The sequence below is a fragment of the Tigriopus californicus genome, chromosome 1 (genome assembly GCF_007210705.1).
Source record: "Tigriopus californicus strain San Diego chromosome 1, Tcal_SD_v2.1, whole genome shotgun sequence".
NCBI classification, from domain to species: Eukaryota; Metazoa; Arthropoda; class Copepoda; order Harpacticoida; family Harpacticidae; genus Tigriopus; species Tigriopus californicus.
The window spans coordinates 5,922,626-5,943,455 of record NC_081440.1 but is presented as its reverse complement, the minus strand read 5'-3'; the positions used below and the strand labels follow the sequence as shown (position 1 = coordinate 5,943,455).

The window sequence follows — 20,830 nt, the reverse complement described above, 5'->3', positions numbered from 1 at the left end:
GTCGAGGATTGAAATTTTAGTTCAATGTCAAGTTATTTTAATGAGACTGACCTGAGGCCCGTTTCTTAAACCCTGTCACGTCGGAGTTAAGGTTTGGACGTTACCCAGAACCATAGATAACTTCATATGTAGATCGATCAAGGGCGCTGCGATCGCATGTTTTCGTCTCAGCTGTCGCTGGTGGAAAAAATGTTTCATTCGTAGTCAAGCTACTTAGGACAACTATGGTGCAAATTTGAATCGTTGACGGCTCGTCCAAATTCAGAGTAGAACCCCCTAATAAGAATCCTTATCAAGCAATTGCTCTCGTCCAGCACGCTTCATAAAACGGGTTTGAGTAAGTTGTCCGACCACATTTTTAAGAACGAAATTTTGAAGAGGTTAAAATGGGGCTCAAGTTAAAGTTTTCATCCATGTGGTGGAAACACTTAACTGAAACGCAAGGAACAAGCCTGGGTTCAGGCTGACCTCCAGAGGTGTCGGAATTACCTTGTTTACGTATAGGCGCAATCATGTCGCCCACATTCAAGCACATTGTTGGGAGATTGAAATGAAATTCCGAATGCCTCATCATTGCGTTGCAATTTCGGATACATTTTGTTACACTTTCGAGATTTTCGAGATGCGTTGCTAAACAAGGGCAATCAATAGAGTACATGATTTGCTCTACTAATGTCCAAATCTTTTTTTAAAATGTTACGTGTATTATGCCCTAAAAAGCATGTTTTTTAATATTCTACCACTCTTTCTACTTGTATATTTGTAAGATTCAAAAGAAATTAAGATTAAAGAGGAATAACAAACGTTTCATGATAATAATTCAACTTGCCTGAAGCGAGATTTAACGAAATATCTTTGTCCCATTTCCACCAGCGTCAGCTGACCTGAAAACATGCTCATGCGGTACAGCTCCTGTGGAACTTAAGCATTCTATTTACGGTTTTCTATGCCCAGAACATAGATTTCTAGACACTGGATGTCGGACGACCGACCACTCGGTTGGCTAAACAGTACAATAAACCGGTTTGTGATCAATTCCCAGGAGACCATCTATTGTATTGTTTTACCAGCCGAGTGGTCAGTCGTCCGACATCCAGTGTCTAGAAATCTATGTCCAGAATAAGTATCCGTTCAACATGCAGGCAATATATAGTCACAAAAATCATCACTGGGTGTCGTTTCCACATCGAGTAGACTTTCCATAAGTTTGACGGTTCAGATGTGCAAAGGAGCTGAACCGAGCGATTGGGTTGAAAACCGGTTCGTAAAACCATCTCGAATTTCGGCTCGGCATACAAACAACATTTTTGTACGAGTCTAGACTCATCACTATAGTTGTAAAAGAAATCGAATAGCTTTTTTAACACGTTTTCCGACATTTTAGGATCTATTCAACTATTTGGGGTCCATTCGACCTTTTCCAGCTGTTTTGCCGCTTTCACACATTTCGTCTGTTTTTCGCATTTTTTCGTTGAACGTTTCTGCTTCCTTCAAAGCTACAAGAGCAAACAAAACACAACGAAATGCAGAAAAAAATGGCAGACGTCGAGATCACGTTGTAATGTTTCAAACCAGGGTGAGCTAAGACATACTCCATGGCTAGGGAGTTGTCCGAACAATACTCAAAGCTGCATGGCGTAGAACTGCAGTCACGGGTCGAAGTAAACGCTTAAACGCTTGGTAAAGGTGCGACTTAGCCATGTCTCGCTCTCCTTTTCTGATGTATTGAAGCCTTCTCTCCAAGACCACTTGAACCTGATATTGATGGAAAGCTTCACATAAGCATTAGTAACTTCCAAGTAATTTGCTAACAATTTCTTTAGGTTGACCAGATTGAGGAGAAGACTGTTCGATTTTGGAAGTTTGAGACGAGCAATTTCCAAATTAGCTACCTATTTGGGCCCGTTGTGGTCTGCTTAATGTCCAGAGGTTTTTAATTGGTAATCTAGCTTCTTGTACCTAAAAGTCTAGAAATACACCACTCAATGCTTGTTTTCCGCATATTTTATCAACTATTTTCCCAACTATTTCGCCATTTTCCCTTTCCTTATTTTAGCCGCTATTTTGCCAAATTTAATCGACTATTTTTTACGGCTTTACTCATCACCAAATCTAAACCCATTGATGATCCCCTTTTTGTTTTTATAGACCACACTAAAAGCCATGAACACGCAGAAAAATAACAGAATCCATTTTGCGGTTTGGCAAAGGTCAAAGGTCAAAAGTTAAATAGGAGCATTCGAATACAATTCAATACGAGTATTTTGATACAAAGTTCATCTCAATTGGATTTTAGCAGCCGGAGTTATGGCTGTTAAAACACCGATGGTCAAGTGGTTTTGTCAAAAATGGGCATGGGCTTAGAATAGGCCATATGAATCCCATGAACTGAGATTTTAGATGCCGACTCACAAGGGCTTGAACCACTGCCGAAAAAAGTAACGCAATACCGCTACCGTTAATTCTTTTTTTTCAAAAATGCCTCACCGCTACCAATACTTTTTAGAAAGAGTAACGCATTACCGTTACCCCTTACTTTTGCAGAAAAGAGGGCCTAAAACTGCAAAAAAAAATTATTTGTTTGATCCCATGTGTGGCAAGTAAGTCATTGCCTTTGAGTCGGACTTTTTAAAAAAATGGAAAGGACATCTTTGCGATTTTTTCCCTAGTCTTTAAAGGAGGAAAGTAATGGTATTGGGAGGGCTATAACCCCGTTTCGTTACCGGTACTTTTTCAGAAAAATAACTCGTTACTAACGGTGTTACTCAAAAAGTAACACGTTACTAACGGAATTACTTTAGCCCTGCGGACTTACTTCAACCTAGTTATTGAATGTGTGAAATTTCATGACATTCTGAGACTTAGTCCTGTGAGGGTGCATACACTAGACGTGGAACGCCTCCTCAGCAACAAAAACAGCGGGCTCACGAAGAGAATTAATTGTTTAACATGACTATTGTATAAATTGAAAACGTATCCTAATGTCGAACATAGCAAGAAAAGGTGTTAATTTCTTGTAAACTTTATGGATAACCAAATAGATACAGTTGGGGTGTCTAGATTTTGAAAAAGATAAAAATGCCGTAAAAAGGCTAAAGAGGCTAAAAACGACCTTTTACCCATTATGGCAATTCTTTTTGCATTATTACTACTGGTTTTTACATATTTACAACCTTTTTGCCTATTTTCACATTTTTTAGCATTTTCCTGAACTGAAATATATATTTCGGCTAAAAGGGCATTTTTTTATTTCGAGGTCTTTTGATTACAAAAAGAGGGCTTGGGTCATTCATTCTATGACTTGTCATGAACTGCACTTTGACGGTGCATAGCTTTTGATCAAGGTGTTTGGTCCAGCTGAAAATTAAAACACGCAATGAAATTCCGTTCAATGACCTTTGGGTTGACGCCATTGAACACTCCATACCAGATAATGGAGGTCATGATATTGAGCAGGTTTCGTCCATGCATGATATAGGTGAAGACCTCCAAAGTAATGAAAAGTTCGATGGACATGTCAAGTTGAGGGTGAGTAAAGCTTTTTAAACATGTGGTTGGATATATCGAACCTTTAAGTCCAGAGATAGTACATCGATGTCAAGTCTGTACAGTACAAGCCACATCTTGAATATGCTTCACCCATTTGGGCTCCAATGAGCTCAGCAGGTTTGCAAAAGGTCAAACAAGTCCAGGCGTTTTCTAGGAACATTGAGGGGATTAAAGAGGTTGTGACTGTGCAGTGTTCAGAGAAGGTACGAAACGTATTGACATAAATTCCTCATCAACCGTATATTCAAGGACTAGCCAGATCCGCTATCCGATATAAAGTTAAGGAAAATAAAGAAAGTGCTTTGCCTTGATTTGTTTTAGTCCATTCCCATTAACGGCATTGAAGTCTGCAGGAAAAATGATAATTTGTAGCGAAGTGCTGTCCTTCTCATTTGAAGGCAAAGTAATGCCTTTATTGGCTTCTGAAATGTTGCCTTTAGACCCCCAGTAACCCCGTCTATATTCCATTGGCTCATTTTCTGAATTGCTCAGATTTTATACATGATTGGCAATTGTGTGTAGTGCAATCACTCTAGAATGAGCTAGTAAAATTTTCAGTTAGATTTCACTTCCTGAGTTTCCTGACTAACCTAGCAACCGCGTAATGGCGTATGTTTACGGAACAGTTATGCTGATGTGATAAAATAGCTTGGAACGAACCTACACCACCTCTGTCCCAAGTCCCTGCTTGTTTTTCGCTTAGTTTCATTAAATACTTTACTTTGTGGTTTGGTTGTCATTTAAAAGAGCAAAGTTGGATTTTGTTACGTTTTGACACTTCTTGAGCAATGACAAATGTGTGATACTCAAGATATTTGTAGATTTTTTGTTTATGGTAAGCTCCCCATGAGACATCCAACTCATTCCGCTTCCGAATGCCTCTGTTTTTGTAAATTGACCTCGTTATGATTATGTGTTTTCCATGTTTGGTGAATATGTCTCAATTACTTGTAGTCTGAAGTGACGTAATTACAAGAAAGGGCATTACTGACCTATCCACTTCAAAACTGCACCCATTACAAACACTGTACTAACCCAAAAGGTCGAAAAGGTCCTTATCTCCTGTCCTCAAAACAAACCTCGAAAGTTGGAAATTGAGTTGGAAACGGTCCAGGTGGTGGATCCTCCCACTGCCTAATGAGTAAGTGTTGGTTTGAACAGATAAACAGTAAACACAAATCTAGTGTTGCTTGGACAATCCCAATATTCTGGCACGAGCTCTCGCGTATCTACAGAGAGAGAGAGTAAGTGAGAGAGAAAGAAAGAAAGAAAGAGAGAGAGCAGAGACACTCGAGGAACGAGGACCAGGGAGGGTTGGCCAAGTAATCATGCAAACTACATTGAGCTGATGAAAGTTGCGAGTTGCGACCAAATCATATCTCTTCTCAACTCGAAAGGTGGAGGAATCTTTCATCGTTTTAATCAACCCATAGGTTAAGGGTTAGGAGTTGTGTGGCGATATTTTGGAACATACTAGAAGTTCCAATCGATGAAGTGTTCTTACATTTGAACAAACTTTCATCTCAAATGCAGTGACTTAATTGCTGCACTGTTGTGCTTCTTTGACTGAAGCACTGGTCCCAAGAATTTATAAAAAACTTCAGCTTCCAGTTTTGGACGCCTCGCCTTTTCTTAAGTCTGAAACGAGACACGTCCGTCTCATTTTCCCCCGAAAAATAACTGTCCCTGTCCAACCTTGCCGACCTCGTCTTTTAAGATGTCCCCCGCCAAAATCCTCAAATTTTGAAATCCTCGAATCCCTCTACCCCTGTAACCGCGTGCCCTTGTACACTTGTTTTGGTTTGGTTTTTCACGAGCTTCGTGACGAGCAACATCGTCATTTGTTTGACGTGATATTTACTAAACGTTAAAAAAAATCAATAAAAACGCATTTTTTTCAAATTTTAAGCCATCTTTTCGCCCGAAAGTAACGGTATCGGTTACGGAAATGGTAACACGTGATTATTATTTGTTTTCAAAAAGAACGGGTAACGGAGTACTTTTTTTCCGGTAACTATTCAAGCCCAGCAACACCAAAACAGAAATCAGATTTTTTAGAAATGTAGTTGGCCTTCGAAATCTGCAGCAAAATCGGTCCAATATTTTTGGGACACGCGGTATGCCTTGTGATGGGAAGTTACCAGGTCTGAATTTAGCTTTGAGACCATAATCCACAACAGGTTATTCCCATAGGGTTGGTAAACAATTAGTTTAACTGATCATCAATCAGAAGAGCAAAATGGTCCTAGAGGAAATGTAGAAATGTATTACTTATGAAGAAAATAATTTTTGAGCCGAATTTGGGCATCATTAGGGATGTTTTACATTTAGGCAATGATGTGTGAGACCACAAACGGCGAAATTGGGATTGATCTTGTTCCTTATAAAAAGAAAAGCCCACTGCTTGGATGGCTTCATACACACCCATGAGTAAGTTTTGTGACCATGGCAGTATAGGTTAATTGTTCAAGAAATATCAATTTCACATGTGTTCACATCAAGGGCCTTCATACCTTTTTCAGCGAGGGTGCCGGTGACCAAATGCTGTCAAAGAGAGCTTTAATTTAGAGACTGGCGAAATTCAGAGATATCGAGATTTAGGCTTTACAAAACAGTATTCTCTAAAATATAGAAAGCTGGAATTAAGGTATCTTTACAACTTTTCGTTGACAAATATCATTTTAAGACTCGTCTTTAAGTTTCTATTTTGCTCGCTATAACATCGTTTGAAGGTATAAAAATTCAATATACATACTGCTATCGCACTTGTCAACATTTTAAACTGGAAGTGTCTCACTCAAACAATTTTGGAAAAAGAACTCTCTTGCTCGGTCGAGTGTTTGATTATTTTAGAATTCAGGGGATGAGCAAGGCAAAAAAAGGCAAAAAAGGCAGTGGGCAAAATTCGGTATCCTATAACGTTTAGATCTCCTTGAAATATGATCAGTGTCTTTTTTCCTTTCATTTCCCCAAGCGCTCTAATTGTTTCTAAGCAATTCTATTCATGCCATATTTACTCAATCTTATCTCTTATGCCTACCATTATTGTCCCAACAGGAAACCGTTAGTTAGTTCCACCATTTGTGAACTCATTTGCGGGTAGGAAGTAACGTTCAGGACTTCGGGTTGAAGGGGGAACATTATAGTCAGAATTACCCTACCTTAGCTACACGTCAAACTAGCAGACAAACAAGGCAGATGTCAATTATTCGTGTTGTATTGATTGATGATTTGAGACAATTTACAGATCTCTCAAAAATCCTCTATGGGCACTGTATGATGCAAATATTTTTCATAGATGGCATTCCTGTGCTTAAATCTTGATTTCTTACAGTTACGAACCAACCAGAAGAATTGTGGCTCATAATTATTTATTGGGCAGCGGCAGCCTTCTCCTTCATTCTGTTCAGAGCAGACCCGGCCTTGAACCATTCGATCTGCTGTTCATTGAAAGTATGATTCAAAGTGATTTCTTGGGTGGATCCATCAGACTGCTTGATCGTGGCGCTAATTGGCTGCAAAACAAAGCAAAACATGAGTAAATCCCGTACTTTTCGCCTTTGCGCAAATCAAATGTGAAGATTGAAACTTTAATCATAGAGAGCTTTAATTCTTACCCTGCCAGGAGCGAAGTTGACCAGGTCATTAAGAGTGATCGTGGAGTCGGGTTGGATCTTATCGTAGTCTGACTTGTCAGCGAAAGTCAAAGGCAACATGCCTTGCTTCTTCAGGTTCGTCTCGTGAATGCGGGCAAAGGACTTGACAATGATGGCGGAACCACCGAGGAAGCGAGGCTCAAGAGCGGCGTGCTCCCGAGAGGAGCCCTCGCCGTAGTTCTCGTCACCGACCACGACCCATTTAACGCCGGCATCGCGGTACGACTTGGCCACCTCAGGCACGGTGTTGTACTCACCAGTTTTGACGTTCTTGAGTTTATTGACCTCCTCATTTTCAAAATTGACAGCTCCGATCAACATGTTGTTAGAAATGTTTTCCAAATGACCACGGAACTTGAGCCAAGGTCCGGCCGCTGAAATGTGATCGGTGGTGCATTTTCCCTTGACCTTGATAAGGACTTGCATATCCTTCAAGTCTCCACCGTCCCACTTTTGGAAGGGCGTGAGAAGTTGGAGTCGCTCCGAATTAGGATCCACATCAACTTTGACATTGGCACCGTCGGCTGGGGGATGTTGGTAGGTGTCCTCGCCAGCATCGAAACCACGGGACGGTAGCTCATCGCCATAGGGATTGTCCAATTTGAATTCCTTTCCGTCAGCTCCTTTCAAGGTCTGGTGTCGGGGATCGAAATCTAATGTCCCGGCCAAAGTCAGAGCCACCGTCATCTCGGGAGAAGTGACGAAGCCATGGGTGGCTGGATTGGCATCATTTCGACCCGTGAAGTTTCGATTATAAGACGTGACAATGGTGTTCTTCTCGCCCTTCTTCACATTACGCCGATCCCATTGACCGATGCAAGGTCCGCAGGCATTGGCCAAAACGATTCCGCCAAACTCTCGCATGATATCAGCCAGGCCATCTCGTTCGATGGTGGCCCTGACCTGCTCAGATCCGGGGGTGATGTAGAACGTGCCGCGAGCCTTCAATCCGTGCTGGAGAGCCTGTTTGATGACACTGGCCACACGGCACATGTCCTCGTAAGACGAGTTGGTGCAAGACCCAATGAGACCATCCTTGACCTCCAAAGGCCAGCCACTCTTCTTAGCCGTCTCACCTAGTTTTCCAATGGGCGTGGCCAAGTCGGGCGTGAAGGGTCCGTTCACATGAGGTTCGAGCTCACTCAAGTTCAGGTCGATGACTTGATCGTATTGGCAATTAGCATCGGGGCTCAACAATTGCTCTCGGTATTGGTCAGCCAATTGGGCGATGTCACTGCGGTTGGTGGCATTCAGGTAATCCTTCATACGGTTATTGTATGGGAAGACGGAGGTGGTGGCGCCAATTTCAGCGCCCATATTGCAAATTGTGCCCATGCCCGTGCACGAGATCGAATCCACGCCGGGGCCAGTATACTCGACAATGGCGCCCGTCCCCCCCTTGACCGTCAGAATGCCCGCTACCTTCAGGATGACGTCTTTGGGCGAGGTCCAACCCTTGAGTTCGCCCGTCAAATTGACGCCAATCACCTTGGGACACTTGAGCTCCCAAGGAATGTCGGCCATGACATCCACGGCATCAGCGCCACCCACACCAATACAGAGACCGCCCAAGCCACCCCCATTGGGCGTGTGCGAGTCCGTACCCACCATGAGCAGACCTAACCGAAAGAAGAATAGAACCAATCCTTGGTCGGGCCCCAATCCCGGTCAAAAACGAAATCATTTCTTACCCGGGAAGGCGTAGTTCTCCAAAATGATCTGATGAATGATGCCTGATCCGGGCTTCCAGAATCCCACGCCGTATTTGGCCCCAGCCGTGGCCAAGAAGTTGTACACCTCCTTGTTGATGTCCTTGGCCCGTTCCAAGTCCTTCTTGCCCTCAATCTGGGCCTGAATCAAGTGATCGCAATGAATGGTGGAAGGCACGGCCACTTGCGGCAAACCCGAGCTGATGAACTGCAACATGGCCATTTGAGCCGTGGCATCTTGCATGGCCACCCGGTCGGGCCGCAGCCGCAGATAGCTCTCGCCCCGGACGATCTCCTGGTTTACCGGGTCATCCAAATGTGAGTAGAGCACCTTTTCCGACAAGGTCAATGGCCGATTCAGGCGTTGCTTGACGATCTCCAGGTTCTTGACCAGATGCTCGTAGGGCATGGGCGAGCTTTGGTCGAACTTGCTCATGGCCACCGAGGCCACCTGCGTCGAGGTGTGGAGGCTGGCCCAGCTGGCGGCCGCGCCCATGCCCGGCGAGGCCAGCGCGGACGAGCCTAGCCCGCTCCGGAGCCGGAGAGTCTAACCGGAAAAAAAGATCCATTCAATCCATTGGAACGCCATTAGATCTGACCCAACTTGACGGACAGGGCCATCGGACCAGGTTCCATGAATAGTACCAAGGCTATGGTAGGGACCAGGGTACCCGTTGGCCGAGGCCAGGGGTGGCCCTGAACCTCGGGCAACAGTTGATTTAATCCATGAATTCAGCTCGGATCTTACCTGTTTGGAAACGAGTCTGGTCAGTGTCGCCATTTTCCGTGGAATGACGATGTTGTGTGAGACGGGTCCTTCAAGTTACGTCACAACTCTCACAATACAACACACAACACACAACATGGAGGCCGTCGGCGAGGGCGCTCAAATTTAAAAGGACAAAACGCCAGCCCATACATAGAGCGCTGATGGGTGGGTATGGGTGGTTACCCTTGGGTCGGGACCCGCCTGGGGCCATATTAATGTCAGCCATCGGCCAATTGAGGGGAATTCCCGAGTCCCCGGGGAGCATCAATGAGACTCCTGTTGGCCTTAGGTTGGCACTAGGCCTGGCATCCTTCTTTAGCTTCTGTTCTGTGTTGTTTCATTGTACTTTTATGGTCGCTACCGGGAATGAAAGTTCCAGCAGTTCCAGACGAAAAACGCATTTGTTTTACTTGACTTTATATTCATATGTTATGTGCTCGACCAACCCAATGCAATTGGCGGAACTGACCAGCCCTTGAATATAAATTTGATTAGGCTTTTTAATCCAAAACTTGCTCGAGTTAATGCACTGTATTCTAAAAACAGGGCCTTGGTTCGAGTCTGATTTCAATCCTGCTGCAGGATCAACACTTATGTACATACTCCTTACAAATATTTGAGGGGAGAAAATTAAACAATGAACAAAGAAACAAACGAAAGGAGAGAGATGCTCTCAAAACGCATGTTCAACTTCTACGGTTGCTCCAATTAACCCTAAAACTTGGGTTGGAACAAACTCATGGATGCTTTTGAAAACAGACAGAATCAGTAACCTTTTGTACCTTCTGAATGCTGTACAGTCCCAACGTCCATAATCCCCTCAATGTTCCTGGTACAACATCTTTGGACATGCTCAACCTTTTTTAAACGTGCGGACCTAATTGGAGCCTGAATGCGTGAAGCATAATGATGGTCGCAGTTTGGCATTGCGGTGGTGGCAGACCTAGGGCCCATGAATTTATCCATTTTGCTTTCATAACATGTTAGTTAAGTTGAAAATGAAAAATGAAAAATAAAAACATATTTTCTAAATGACTCGAGTCCAGCCAATGTCGTTAATTTCTGGTGAAGGACTTGAGTGCACTTGAGAGGACTCGACCCTGCGCTAGGTTGATTTGATTTATCATGCTTTATCAAGAAAGATGAGCAAAGGTTCTCTCAGGGTCACATTTTCCCCTTCCACTGTTTACTACTTAGAGTTATTTAGGATTTCTGTTGGTTGCCTCATCCCCCTGAACAAAAAATATTTGCCTGCGTGAACATTTTTTTTATCAAATCCACATTCAAATACAAGCTTAGAATTGCTAAAATTAATATTCTACTTGAATTGAAAGTTTGTAAATTAACGATTTAACTTGTTTAACCACCAATCAGCATCTCATTTATGGTCTGCCATTTTTGGTCAAAAATGAATCTATTTTGAAAAAATCGACGCAAATGACGTCGACGAGGTTTCGAGCAAGCCAAAGCTTGACAAGCCATATTCTGCGTCTTGAATTGTTTCTTATAACCGAAGTAAATAAAAATAAATAAATAACGTTCCCACAAAAATGGTGCATGTATCAGGATTCGTTCACGCATCAAAAATATAACTAGCTACCTAGCCAGTAGTCAGGGTTATTGTAACCAAGGTACCTAAAAAAACCTTAATGTTGTTTGATCATTTTGAGCCTTCTCCTATTCAAAAGCATATAATGGTAAATTCATCCAGGGCCTTCCTTCACAAATATCTTCATTGTTATTGACATTAATGTTTGGAAAGTGAGTTCTGGTTAAAATTTCACCAATCGCTTGATGAGCTAATGAAATTCATACATGCACTAATTCCCCTGACAAGTGCCAAACAAACAATAAATACATTGCTATTAAGGACCCTCCCCTCGTAATTGTTTTGACTTTAGGTAATGCCAACCATTCATTTCATTGAATTTATTGTCCCGACGGCCTGTGTGCGTAGTATCAGTTGGTATTGCAGTAGCAAATGTATAAGTTACACAAGTACATTGGGTGACCTAAACAAATGGACTGGCAATAGGTGTCCCCCAAATCGCTGAAGAATTCGTCCTTGATCCCAGTTTGCAGGCAAGGTCTCATGGGCGGTGCTAGAGTAGTTGCTGAGGGGGTAGCGGTCGTACTGGTTGTTGGTTGAGAGGGCAAAGGTGTCACTGGTTGCAAAGGTGGTCCCTCTGCCTCCTCTGGGATATACTCCTCCAAATCGGGGTTGTCCAAGTCCTCTATGGGTGGAATCACGTCTGGAGGGGAAGGGTTGGGCGGAAACGGGCTGGCCTGTTGACAAAGCTCTCGAGGACAACTGCGCTCAAAAGGACCTTAGAATGAGTTTCTATCTCTTGTCATTCATAGTAAGTCATTGGTTACCTACCCCGGTCCAATACAGATATCGGAACACCCTCGAAAGGTTTCCTGATTTCCACAGCCTAGTTTGCCCTCCTCGTCATTCAGGCAGTCCTCTGTATAATGAAAGGGAGTTTGAGGGCCCACACCCCAACGATTGCCCGCAATCCAAGTCCATTGTAAGATGCATTGCCAACATGTAATGCCCTCTGGTAGCTTGACCTTGTTGATAATGCGGGCGCCTTTGTCATAATCGAGCGGAATAACGTAAATGTCCGAGCCATCCTCAAATTTCAAGGGATGTTGGTCAAAGCACGACTGATCGGGGTCTTTCTCGGGGTTATTATTCACACAGAGCTTGAAGTAGTAATAGCCTTTGTGGTTTGCCACTACATCGATGATAGTCTCAATAACCTTAAAATCGAAGGGAAAATATCAGTCCAACTCTTTTTCATGTCCCATGCAAAAAAGTGCATACCTGTCCTGGCTCAAAATAACTCCGTCCGATGATTCCAGTGGCATATTTACCAGGGACTTCGTGAGGTCTGTCTTCCGACTCCCATTCATCGCCACAAATGGCGCATTTGCCCTCGTGATCCAAATGTTGTGCCTACGAAAAAATTGCAGGAAAAACCTGAAAAGAACCATTTGTACGACTTCTCAATGCAACACTACTCACGTCCACTCCACCACAATATAATGACATGTGGTCATCATTTTCGGGTACGCCACAAATGTTGTTACTATGCTTTCCCAAACTGGCTCGAGATGGAGGCTCCCAATAGATGCAATGGCCAGACACCTCCAAATATTGGCTGATCAACAAGATCAACCATGTTGACACGATCTAAATGATTACAAAGACTGAAATTTTGTGTCTTGAATGTCTTATTTTCTTTGCTCTAAGATCTTACCCAAATTTTGATCATTCTTCCTTTCCTTCAGGAAAATGATGTCTAACCAAAGCTTAAGTGGACAATGCTAACGGTCAAACTGAACTGAGGAACATCATCTTTCTCAAGGATCGTATGGTCATGATTGTGGTCTAATTTTAAACTTGGGGGCGACTTCAAGAAAACAGATGCTCCCCCACCTAAATGCGAGTCCAAGTAATGGAGAAGGTACCGACAAGGCAACGGCGAGAGACTGAAATAGATTCAATTTTCTGATGCTGTCGTTGAACCAATAATTATCAAATTGCGTTGTTGGGTAGTCAAAAACATTCATACAAGGACTGAATATCATTATTCGAATGCTTGAATATTCTACAACTGAGAATTACATTATTGGTAAAATATCTTCTTGGTCTCCTTGAGTCACCAGATGAAGCGACCCCAGATAGCTCTCTTTTCTGCCATTAAGAGTTCATTCTGAGCATAAATCAGATCACCGTGCGACATGTGACATCAAAAAGACCCTTTCATGCGCTTCAATATGGCAAGCATTTCCCGCCCTCGTCTCAAAACACGGAAGAAAGTTCCTGATCCCACTGTTCCACTTCAACATTTGGTCGCCCTCTGTTGGTCTCTTGGGCGCGCAACATAGATGTTATTCCGATCCACAAAATCCACAAAAACAAAGAGACGATAGATCTGACTTCTCTAGGAGCAACAGACGAAGCCTCCCACCTCGATATTTGCCCCCAACTCTTGCACGGACCGCTTGTGCTCACCCTGCCTTACTTTGGGCTTTCTTTGGCGAAGGAAAGGAAAAGGGGAGCGCGGATAAGTGGAACAAGCTCGGTGGCCCTTTAAAGGGCTGGTTCGCCAGTCAGCTGTTTTCTGAAGAGGACCCAAGAGTGCTCGAACCGGTTGTTCTTGAGACGGACCCCAAAGTGGTAACCTCGGTCCTTTGGCTAAATTGACGATCGGGAGGAGAGGGAGGGAAAGAGAGAGCGAGAGAGCGCTCCAAGTTTGTTCCCTGTTCCGTCGTTAGCTGCTGATCCTCGCTTATCAAGTGGCTGGCCTTTCAATGTTGAGGGAAAGCAAAGATAACTTGCGAGCAACACAAGAATGAAGAAGTGGAGATAAGTGGACTAACAAGCTGCTGAAGAGCAGAGAGCTACTGGATGGCCTGAAGTTTGGTTCCTTCACGGAGACGCTCAAGGGAGCGAGAGGCGACTGAAGAGAGTGAGAGAGATCTCTCTAACCATTCGTGTGCCAAGGAGGGGTGGTAGTCGGAACATGTCGACTCCCTGGTCGTCTGCGTTCGTCCACAGCTTCCTTATTGTGTGGCCTTGTTCCCCTCGGTTGAAAGGCTATTGTTGAACACAGATCGGGCTGCCTGGTTGAGTTGGCCTTCGTCTCCCGACGCTTTTCTCGTAGCTATCACCCGGACTGTGCTGGAGTGTCAAATTTGGAAATTCTCTTCACCCAGTGTCACAGGCCGACGATCTTGGGCTCGTACGGGATCGAGTCAGTGAGTGAGTGAGTGAGTGAGTGAGTGGGGATCCTTCAGTGGCAATGAACGTGGGGATCTTGCCTAGCAGTTGAGCTGTCTCTTCTGTTTTCTTATTCTTCTTCGTCCTTCTTCTTGGTCGCCTTTCGTTCCTTGTGTGTCCCACCAAACGTGGAGCAGTGCGAGTAACAGCAGTCACGCCAAGGCTGGACCAAGAAGACTGAAAGTTGGGAGAGTCTTTGGCGTGAGTTAGTCCTAGTTTGCTTCTCACTTGCAACCAAAAAACAAGGACACCAAAAATGAACTGATTCAAGGACTCTAGTTCAGAGCTTGGAGCTGTTTCATCCTCCTTGTCGTTGTGAGTGGGGATCCATCCCAGCGGATCTTTGAACACCTGAATAGGCTTTTCCTTTAAAAGGAACCAAAATTCATTCAGTTTCCCTCGTTGAATCTCCATCTTGTTTGAGAAGCCTCTTCTTTAAGGTCCCCTCCCGGTGAAAGAAAGCACTTGACTGCCAAAATGAAGCTCAAGAATGTTCCAACCTGCGTATAAAAAAAGTGTCGTTTGTTGTGAAAGTGATACCTTGAAGTGAGTGAAAAGCAATGAAAATGACGTAAAATGCACATCATCCATTCAACTCACAACAGCGAGATAGCAAACTCTCTGAGGAAGCATCCTCGTAAGGTAAAGTTATCAGAATATCATCTCAGAATATTTTGATCTTCACCTGAAGTTGAAATCGAATTGCCTAATATATAGATTGGTCCATAACTCAATTAGACCTAAAATCACACTTCATCTTGTCATGTGAGATGAGAAAAGCCTGATGAGAGCTCAAGTGTTACAGCGCTTACTTACGAGCGTTTGGAGGATCTATGGCATTCAAGGTACACTCAAATATTGCAGAGGTCGTTCAAGTCATTCAAGGAGACAAACATAAAGCACGTTTTGGACATAATGAAAGCAAGGAGTTGATGAAAATGAAGAATTAGAAACTATCAGACCTAGTACCGAATGAATATGACGGGTTTTCCGAGTGTTTGTCGGAAAAATCACGTTTATCACGCGGAGCGTGATTCGTCAATCGCCTTAGAATCAACTTCAACAACCCTTGTTGATGACTCAATAATTGAACGTATTAGCAACGCATTGAATCTTCAAATCAGATTATTATTACTCATTTATACTATTTCAGCCCTATTTTTTTAATTTACATTTATACAAACCATACAATTGGAAAAATAAGTATTTTTTAAGTTTGGTATAAATATTTGTCTTAATATAACTAAAAAATTACTTACAAGTAAGAGCCACCAAAAGAAAAGTTAGCTCTCTTAAAAGCTAGCACGATGATCTCCTAAAACGTGATATTTCAAGTGATAAAACCCAAGAGGTACAAATGTGGGTTCTCTTTGTTAAAGGCTAGACGAGTTTTAATGCACTACAAAGAAAGTAGCTGCAGTGCGAGTGGTTATTTAAGCAGGGTGTTCAATTCCCAACTCGTGGTTGCGGTTTGAACTGCCTCTCGGCCGGTTTCTGCAACGCCCAGAGTGTCTGTGTGTGTGTACATTTAGGTAGCGCATAGTATATATCAGCACAACTGCATTTGTTCCATTGTTAATTTAAACTAATCGTGGAAGTGCCCATGGCACCTCCAACGAAGTTATGGATTTTGACTACCCTGCATTGGAGAAGTCGAAGTCATAGATTAGTTGTTAGTTACATTAGTGCACGTTAGCAGAGTATCTTTCTCTCGTATTCTGAGGGTCGGTTTGTTTTTGGATGTTCTATCGCCATATTCTAAGCTTGGCGAATTCATAAAAACATTGAGGCATCCAGATAAAGAAAATCAACCTCTTTGTTCTTCTTCGTTTTTACCTCAGTATTACTGCAATTGCTGCTGCCGATCTGAAAAATATAAAAAAATGCACAAAACACAATTAGAATATGAAGTCAACATGCTTTTGTGCAGGAAAAAATAATCTCAGTTGTCTTGCGATTCCTAATGATTGGAGTAATAATGGCACTCGAATTGAGGGACAATCGGTAGGCTATGACACTGTGAACAAGTTTCCCGCCATATTGGTCTGTGTCGATGATCCGAGCAACAGTAGATTGAGTATTTTATTATAACATTTTTATAGAAGAAGAAATATAGATCGTTCCATCTCTTTTAATGCTTAATTTTTAAGCACTTCTTTCCAAACTTATATCGTTAAAAGCTCTTGTTAATGATCGAGACGAGACAGACGATTCGAATTTCATGTAGTCATTACTACATAACTTTGACTGTCCCTCCTAAAAATATTCTCCTCCGTTGTAAGTCCAATGGATCAAATGGCTTCAAATAGGGTCCAAATTCTCCGTAAAGGGCGTCACTGGGAAGGGCTGTACAGGGCTAAAATACAAAAATCAAATCAATTTCTCATGACTAACAAGCAATAGAGTCATGTGTAAACTATGTGTGGAATGAGAAGAAACAAAAAATGGTACCATAATGGTGACACATTTCGTATCACGGATGAAAGATTGAGCTTTAAGGCCAAACATGAAAACGTAATTATGAATTGAAAATAAAATTTGGCGTCAATGTGACATCGCTTTTGATTGTTACCATTTCAAACGTAGTTTCCATATGACACTAGTGCTCATGTGTCCTGTGCTATGGCTTCGATTTTGCTATGTCAGTCAAACTCAGCCCTTCCCAGTGGCACCCTTTATGGAGAGACTCGACCCAATTTGAAGCAATTTGAACCCTTATCTAGAAGCACGTGGCCGTGATTACAGTGTCATGTTCCTAGGAACATATTATACTGACGACCTATCTAATTTAGACCTTCATTTTCTGATCCTATTAGAGGCCCTCAAAATATTCATTCTATTTAGAAATCGCTGCCTTGAGTAAAAGGAAGGAGTGCAAAAACATTGTTTTTGTGTTGTGTCTCTCAAGGGTTGAGAGAAATTTGACTGCATTTATGTATACAAGAAAATTATGATGAAAACCACTATGGAATCTATTTCTCCTTATGGAACCGTGCATCAAAGAACGTGAATCATTCCTTGATACTTACGATCAACACGTTGAGATATAAGTGCTTAGGCTAGAACATGGACGGGGATGGGCGTGAACGCGTTTTTCTACACATGGGACAGACCCAAAGTTGCCACAGTTACGTGTTTAGATTTTCAGTGGGATCGAACAACTGATCCAAATGTTATGACCTGTCAAAGCTTAGTACATAACAGGGGACAAAATGAGTAAGCTAATCATCCCCTAGTGATCCTTTATCAGAAGAGGACCAGCTAATTTATTTTGCATAGAGGTACACGTATGTGGTGAGTTTTGAGGGAGCATAGCTTTTAATTCCTTTTCTATTGAATTGAAAAGTACACCGTAATAGTGACTTGGGATCAGTTATTTTTGAAGGAAAACCTCAAACGCAAATTCTCGACCTTAGTATCCTTGTTCATTTCAAGTGGTTCATGGCTAGAAGTAACTCGAAAGAAGTGTTTTCCACCCGAGTGCTTACATTTAGACTGGTCATGCCGATTTGTCAAGAGAAAGAAAGACTATGCCAAAATCACAACAGCGGTTAGATTTTGGGCCTCACTATCCATGAAACATCGCAATAATAAGGACTCGCCTCGAATGGAGCCTACCAATGCATTTTCAACACAGATGTAAATTAAACCAATCAGATTTTAGTAACCAAACACAATGGCAAGCAATCATTTTTTACGAAGATTTTTTTTGATGGGACTATACCGTCCGATCTATGAAGTTTTCTCATTTTTTAACGTTGTGCGTTTACTGCGTTCTTAATTCAAAGTCAGATGATTTGATTTGTGATGCAGCTTTGTTCCAATTCAAAACAAAATATTCCACACAAATGGTATTTGGTTCTCCTCGTTTGGCAGTTATGAACTCTGTCATAGAAACACATGCATTTATCGAGCCAGTGTGTTTGATAGACTGGACCATTTCTTCCAGCAAAGGGTCCCACCCATCTTTATCGCTCTCGCTAATCAATGCATTCAATTGAAGAGAAAGGCCCATTGGTGCTGGTTGACAACTTAATGCCCTTATTATGCATGAGCCTGGGTTTGTCTAGACCAAGCAAGTGCTTCTTATCCTTATAATCGTATACATGGGGAGACTAAAAGCTCTTTCAAAAACAAAACTGGTATCCCACTCAATATTGATTGAATGCTCCGACATAGACTTGAGAAGCAAGAACGGGACAGACAAAACTCGTTTCACATTTGCTACGTGTACTGTCCATTATTCCATGGTTTGGCAATTGCTCGCTCTACGTACGCCCTTGAGCGGACGGACTCTTCAATGCGCCTCGAATTGGATGGCAAAAAGCGGGCATTGTTTTGTTCTTTCCTGACCCAATTTCTCAAATGCCCAAGGAGTTGAACCAAATGGAACAAAACGAGAGAGAGAGAGAGAGAAACAAAGGAAACTTCCTCAAACTTCAGTTCCATCTCTCTCCGAGATCAATACACTAATGGCATCCGCCATTCCAGTAGGCAGCAAACACCTGCGTGTGAACTCGATCCAAGTCCATTTTTCTTACGCCTTCACATTCTCCAATTCTGTTACAAATTGGAGCCAACATTCACATCACCCGAGTTCTCTTTCTCTTTCTCTCTCCTTCCCTCATCCTTTTTTGGTGAAGTTGAACTCAAAATCTTATTTCCCCTCCTGTTCCAAAATCTTGCTCTTCTTCTCCTCCAACTTCTCTCACGTTCTAAGTCCAAGGCTTGTTCCTCGTTCCACAACAACGAGAGAACTTAGTCAGTAGCAGAGGGCAGTTTATTCAGCCAAAAGAGGCACAGCAGCTATTGGAAGAGCGGATCCAGAGCTCATATTAACGGCAAAGGCTCAAGAGCGAAAGAAATAGTCCAGGACAAGAAGGCTGGTTGGCTGCTGGTGCTGCTGTTGCTGCTTCCGAAGCTGCTGTCGCCCTCCTCCTCCCTCCTCAGGACCAGCGCCGCCACAACCACCACGATCACTTTGTCTGCAAGGCCGAAGTGCTCGCACCATGCTGAATGCCACTCACAAAGGAACAGAACGAGTACAGTAACCCGGAGAGAGAAAGAGAGGGAGACGGAAGAGAGAGAGTGTGAGACGAAGATGGTATCGATTTTTTCTGAGTCTGCCTAAACTTCTCTTCTTGGACAACTCGCCTTTGGTTGTTAACCTTGCCTGAAGAGTGGTGGGTGGGAAATGAGAAGAAGCTTCACGGTGAGAAACACCTTTTGATCTGAGGCCACTGTAACCAGGTCAGGCGGTAGGATGTGTATGCTCGCCACGCACTACATGCTTTGATGATTGCTTTCTGCTCTAATAACAGAGGTAGTTACATGTTCTCAGATTCCCTGGAGTATTTCATTCGATTGGACGATTCTTGTTTGGCTGCATGGAACAAATTTGATCACTGGGGTCTTGTACGCGTTGACCTAGATTTGGTAGAGGGGGACAGCCATCAAGCGAGACAGAGCGAGCGAGGTAAAGGCTTCAACGGAACGATGATCCATGATGGACCCAGAAGAGCAGACAGGCAGTTTCTCCCATCAGTGCTGAAATGGCCTAGTGTGCAAATGAAAAGCCTTTTCCCCAAGGCGCGATCCATTTGATCCATTTGGTAAAAGATTGAACTTAGTCCAACGTTGTTTGGGTAGTTACAGAGGCAACAGAAGTGGTTAAAAATAACTAAATGAGTCCATTCCACATACTGGTCAGAATAGTTGCAGGCAAGGTGAACATGCAATGTTTGCTAAAATATTGTTCAAGGTTGTCCCAAATTCCAAGAGTCTGAGAACATAAAATGTCTTGGCGCACAAGAACGGCCGTGAAACAAAAAAAGGTTCCTTAGATGTCCCCCGGAGAATTGGGCTTCCACAAATCTGCAGGAAGCGAGATTGATAGTTCAACATGTCATGGTACTCCGAAGGTTAAAGGTCGTCGGACAGATGAGAAATATGAGAGCTGGTTTCGTGCCAAAGTCGTTGAAAAGATATGATTGTGCAAGCAGTCATGGTAGTCGTTGAGGACAACGGTGAGAATGCCAAATGGTTATTGCCAGAAAGTGAGCCAGCACCCATTTGTTCTGATCTTGCTCAAGGCCATTGCCAAATTAAGCTCGTGCTTATTGGAAAGATATTATTCAGCTTTGAGGACCGTGTCACGATGATTGCTATTGTTGGCATTATCAACCATGCCCAACACTCTTAGCACTTACCAAATGATATTCACAGCTGAAGTAGTTTTCGGAATGTCACGAAAAAAGTGGCTTTTGCCACTTCAGAGTCTGTGGCTTTCATTAGTCGATGGAAATAGGGTGAACAACGATGTACATAAAGTGACGACAAACAAGGGGAGGAAACA

At 42.9% G+C, this 20,830-nt stretch overlaps 2 protein-coding genes across 3 annotated transcripts; both read right to left on the bottom strand.

Annotated features, from left to right (window-relative positions):
• Positions 1–6,750: 6,750 nt before the first annotated feature.
• On the bottom strand, positions 6,751–9,798 carry LOC131877589 (aconitate hydratase, mitochondrial-like). Its single transcript, XM_059223299.1, has 4 exons — positions 9,663–9,798; positions 8,897–9,461; positions 7,167–8,824; positions 6,751–7,064 (listed from the first exon to the last, which is right to left on the bottom strand). Exons 1-4 carry the CDS (start codon positions 9,693–9,695, stop codon positions 6,921–6,923), a joined length of 2,400 nt encoding a protein of 799 aa, XP_059079282.1. The 5' UTR covers positions 9,696–9,798; the 3' UTR covers positions 6,751–6,920.
• Positions 9,799–11,618: 1,820 nt separating this feature from the next.
• Positions 11,619–14,513, bottom strand: LOC131879690 (uncharacterized). Of its 2 annotated transcripts, XM_059226076.1 has the most exons (6): positions 13,318–14,513; positions 12,950–13,181; positions 12,715–12,882; positions 12,514–12,645; positions 12,064–12,449; positions 11,619–11,994 (listed from the first exon to the last, which is right to left on the bottom strand). In XM_059226076.1, exons 2-6 carry the CDS (start codon positions 12,962–12,964, stop codon positions 11,643–11,645), a joined length of 1,053 nt encoding a protein of 350 aa, XP_059082059.1. In that variant the 5' UTR covers positions 12,965–13,181; positions 13,318–14,513; the 3' UTR covers positions 11,619–11,642. The 2 variants fall into 2 exon arrangements, with proteins under 2 accessions (XP_059082059.1, XP_059082051.1); XM_059226068.1 differs by having other exon boundaries at positions 12,950–14,513.
• Positions 14,514–20,830: the final 6,317 nt, after the last annotated feature.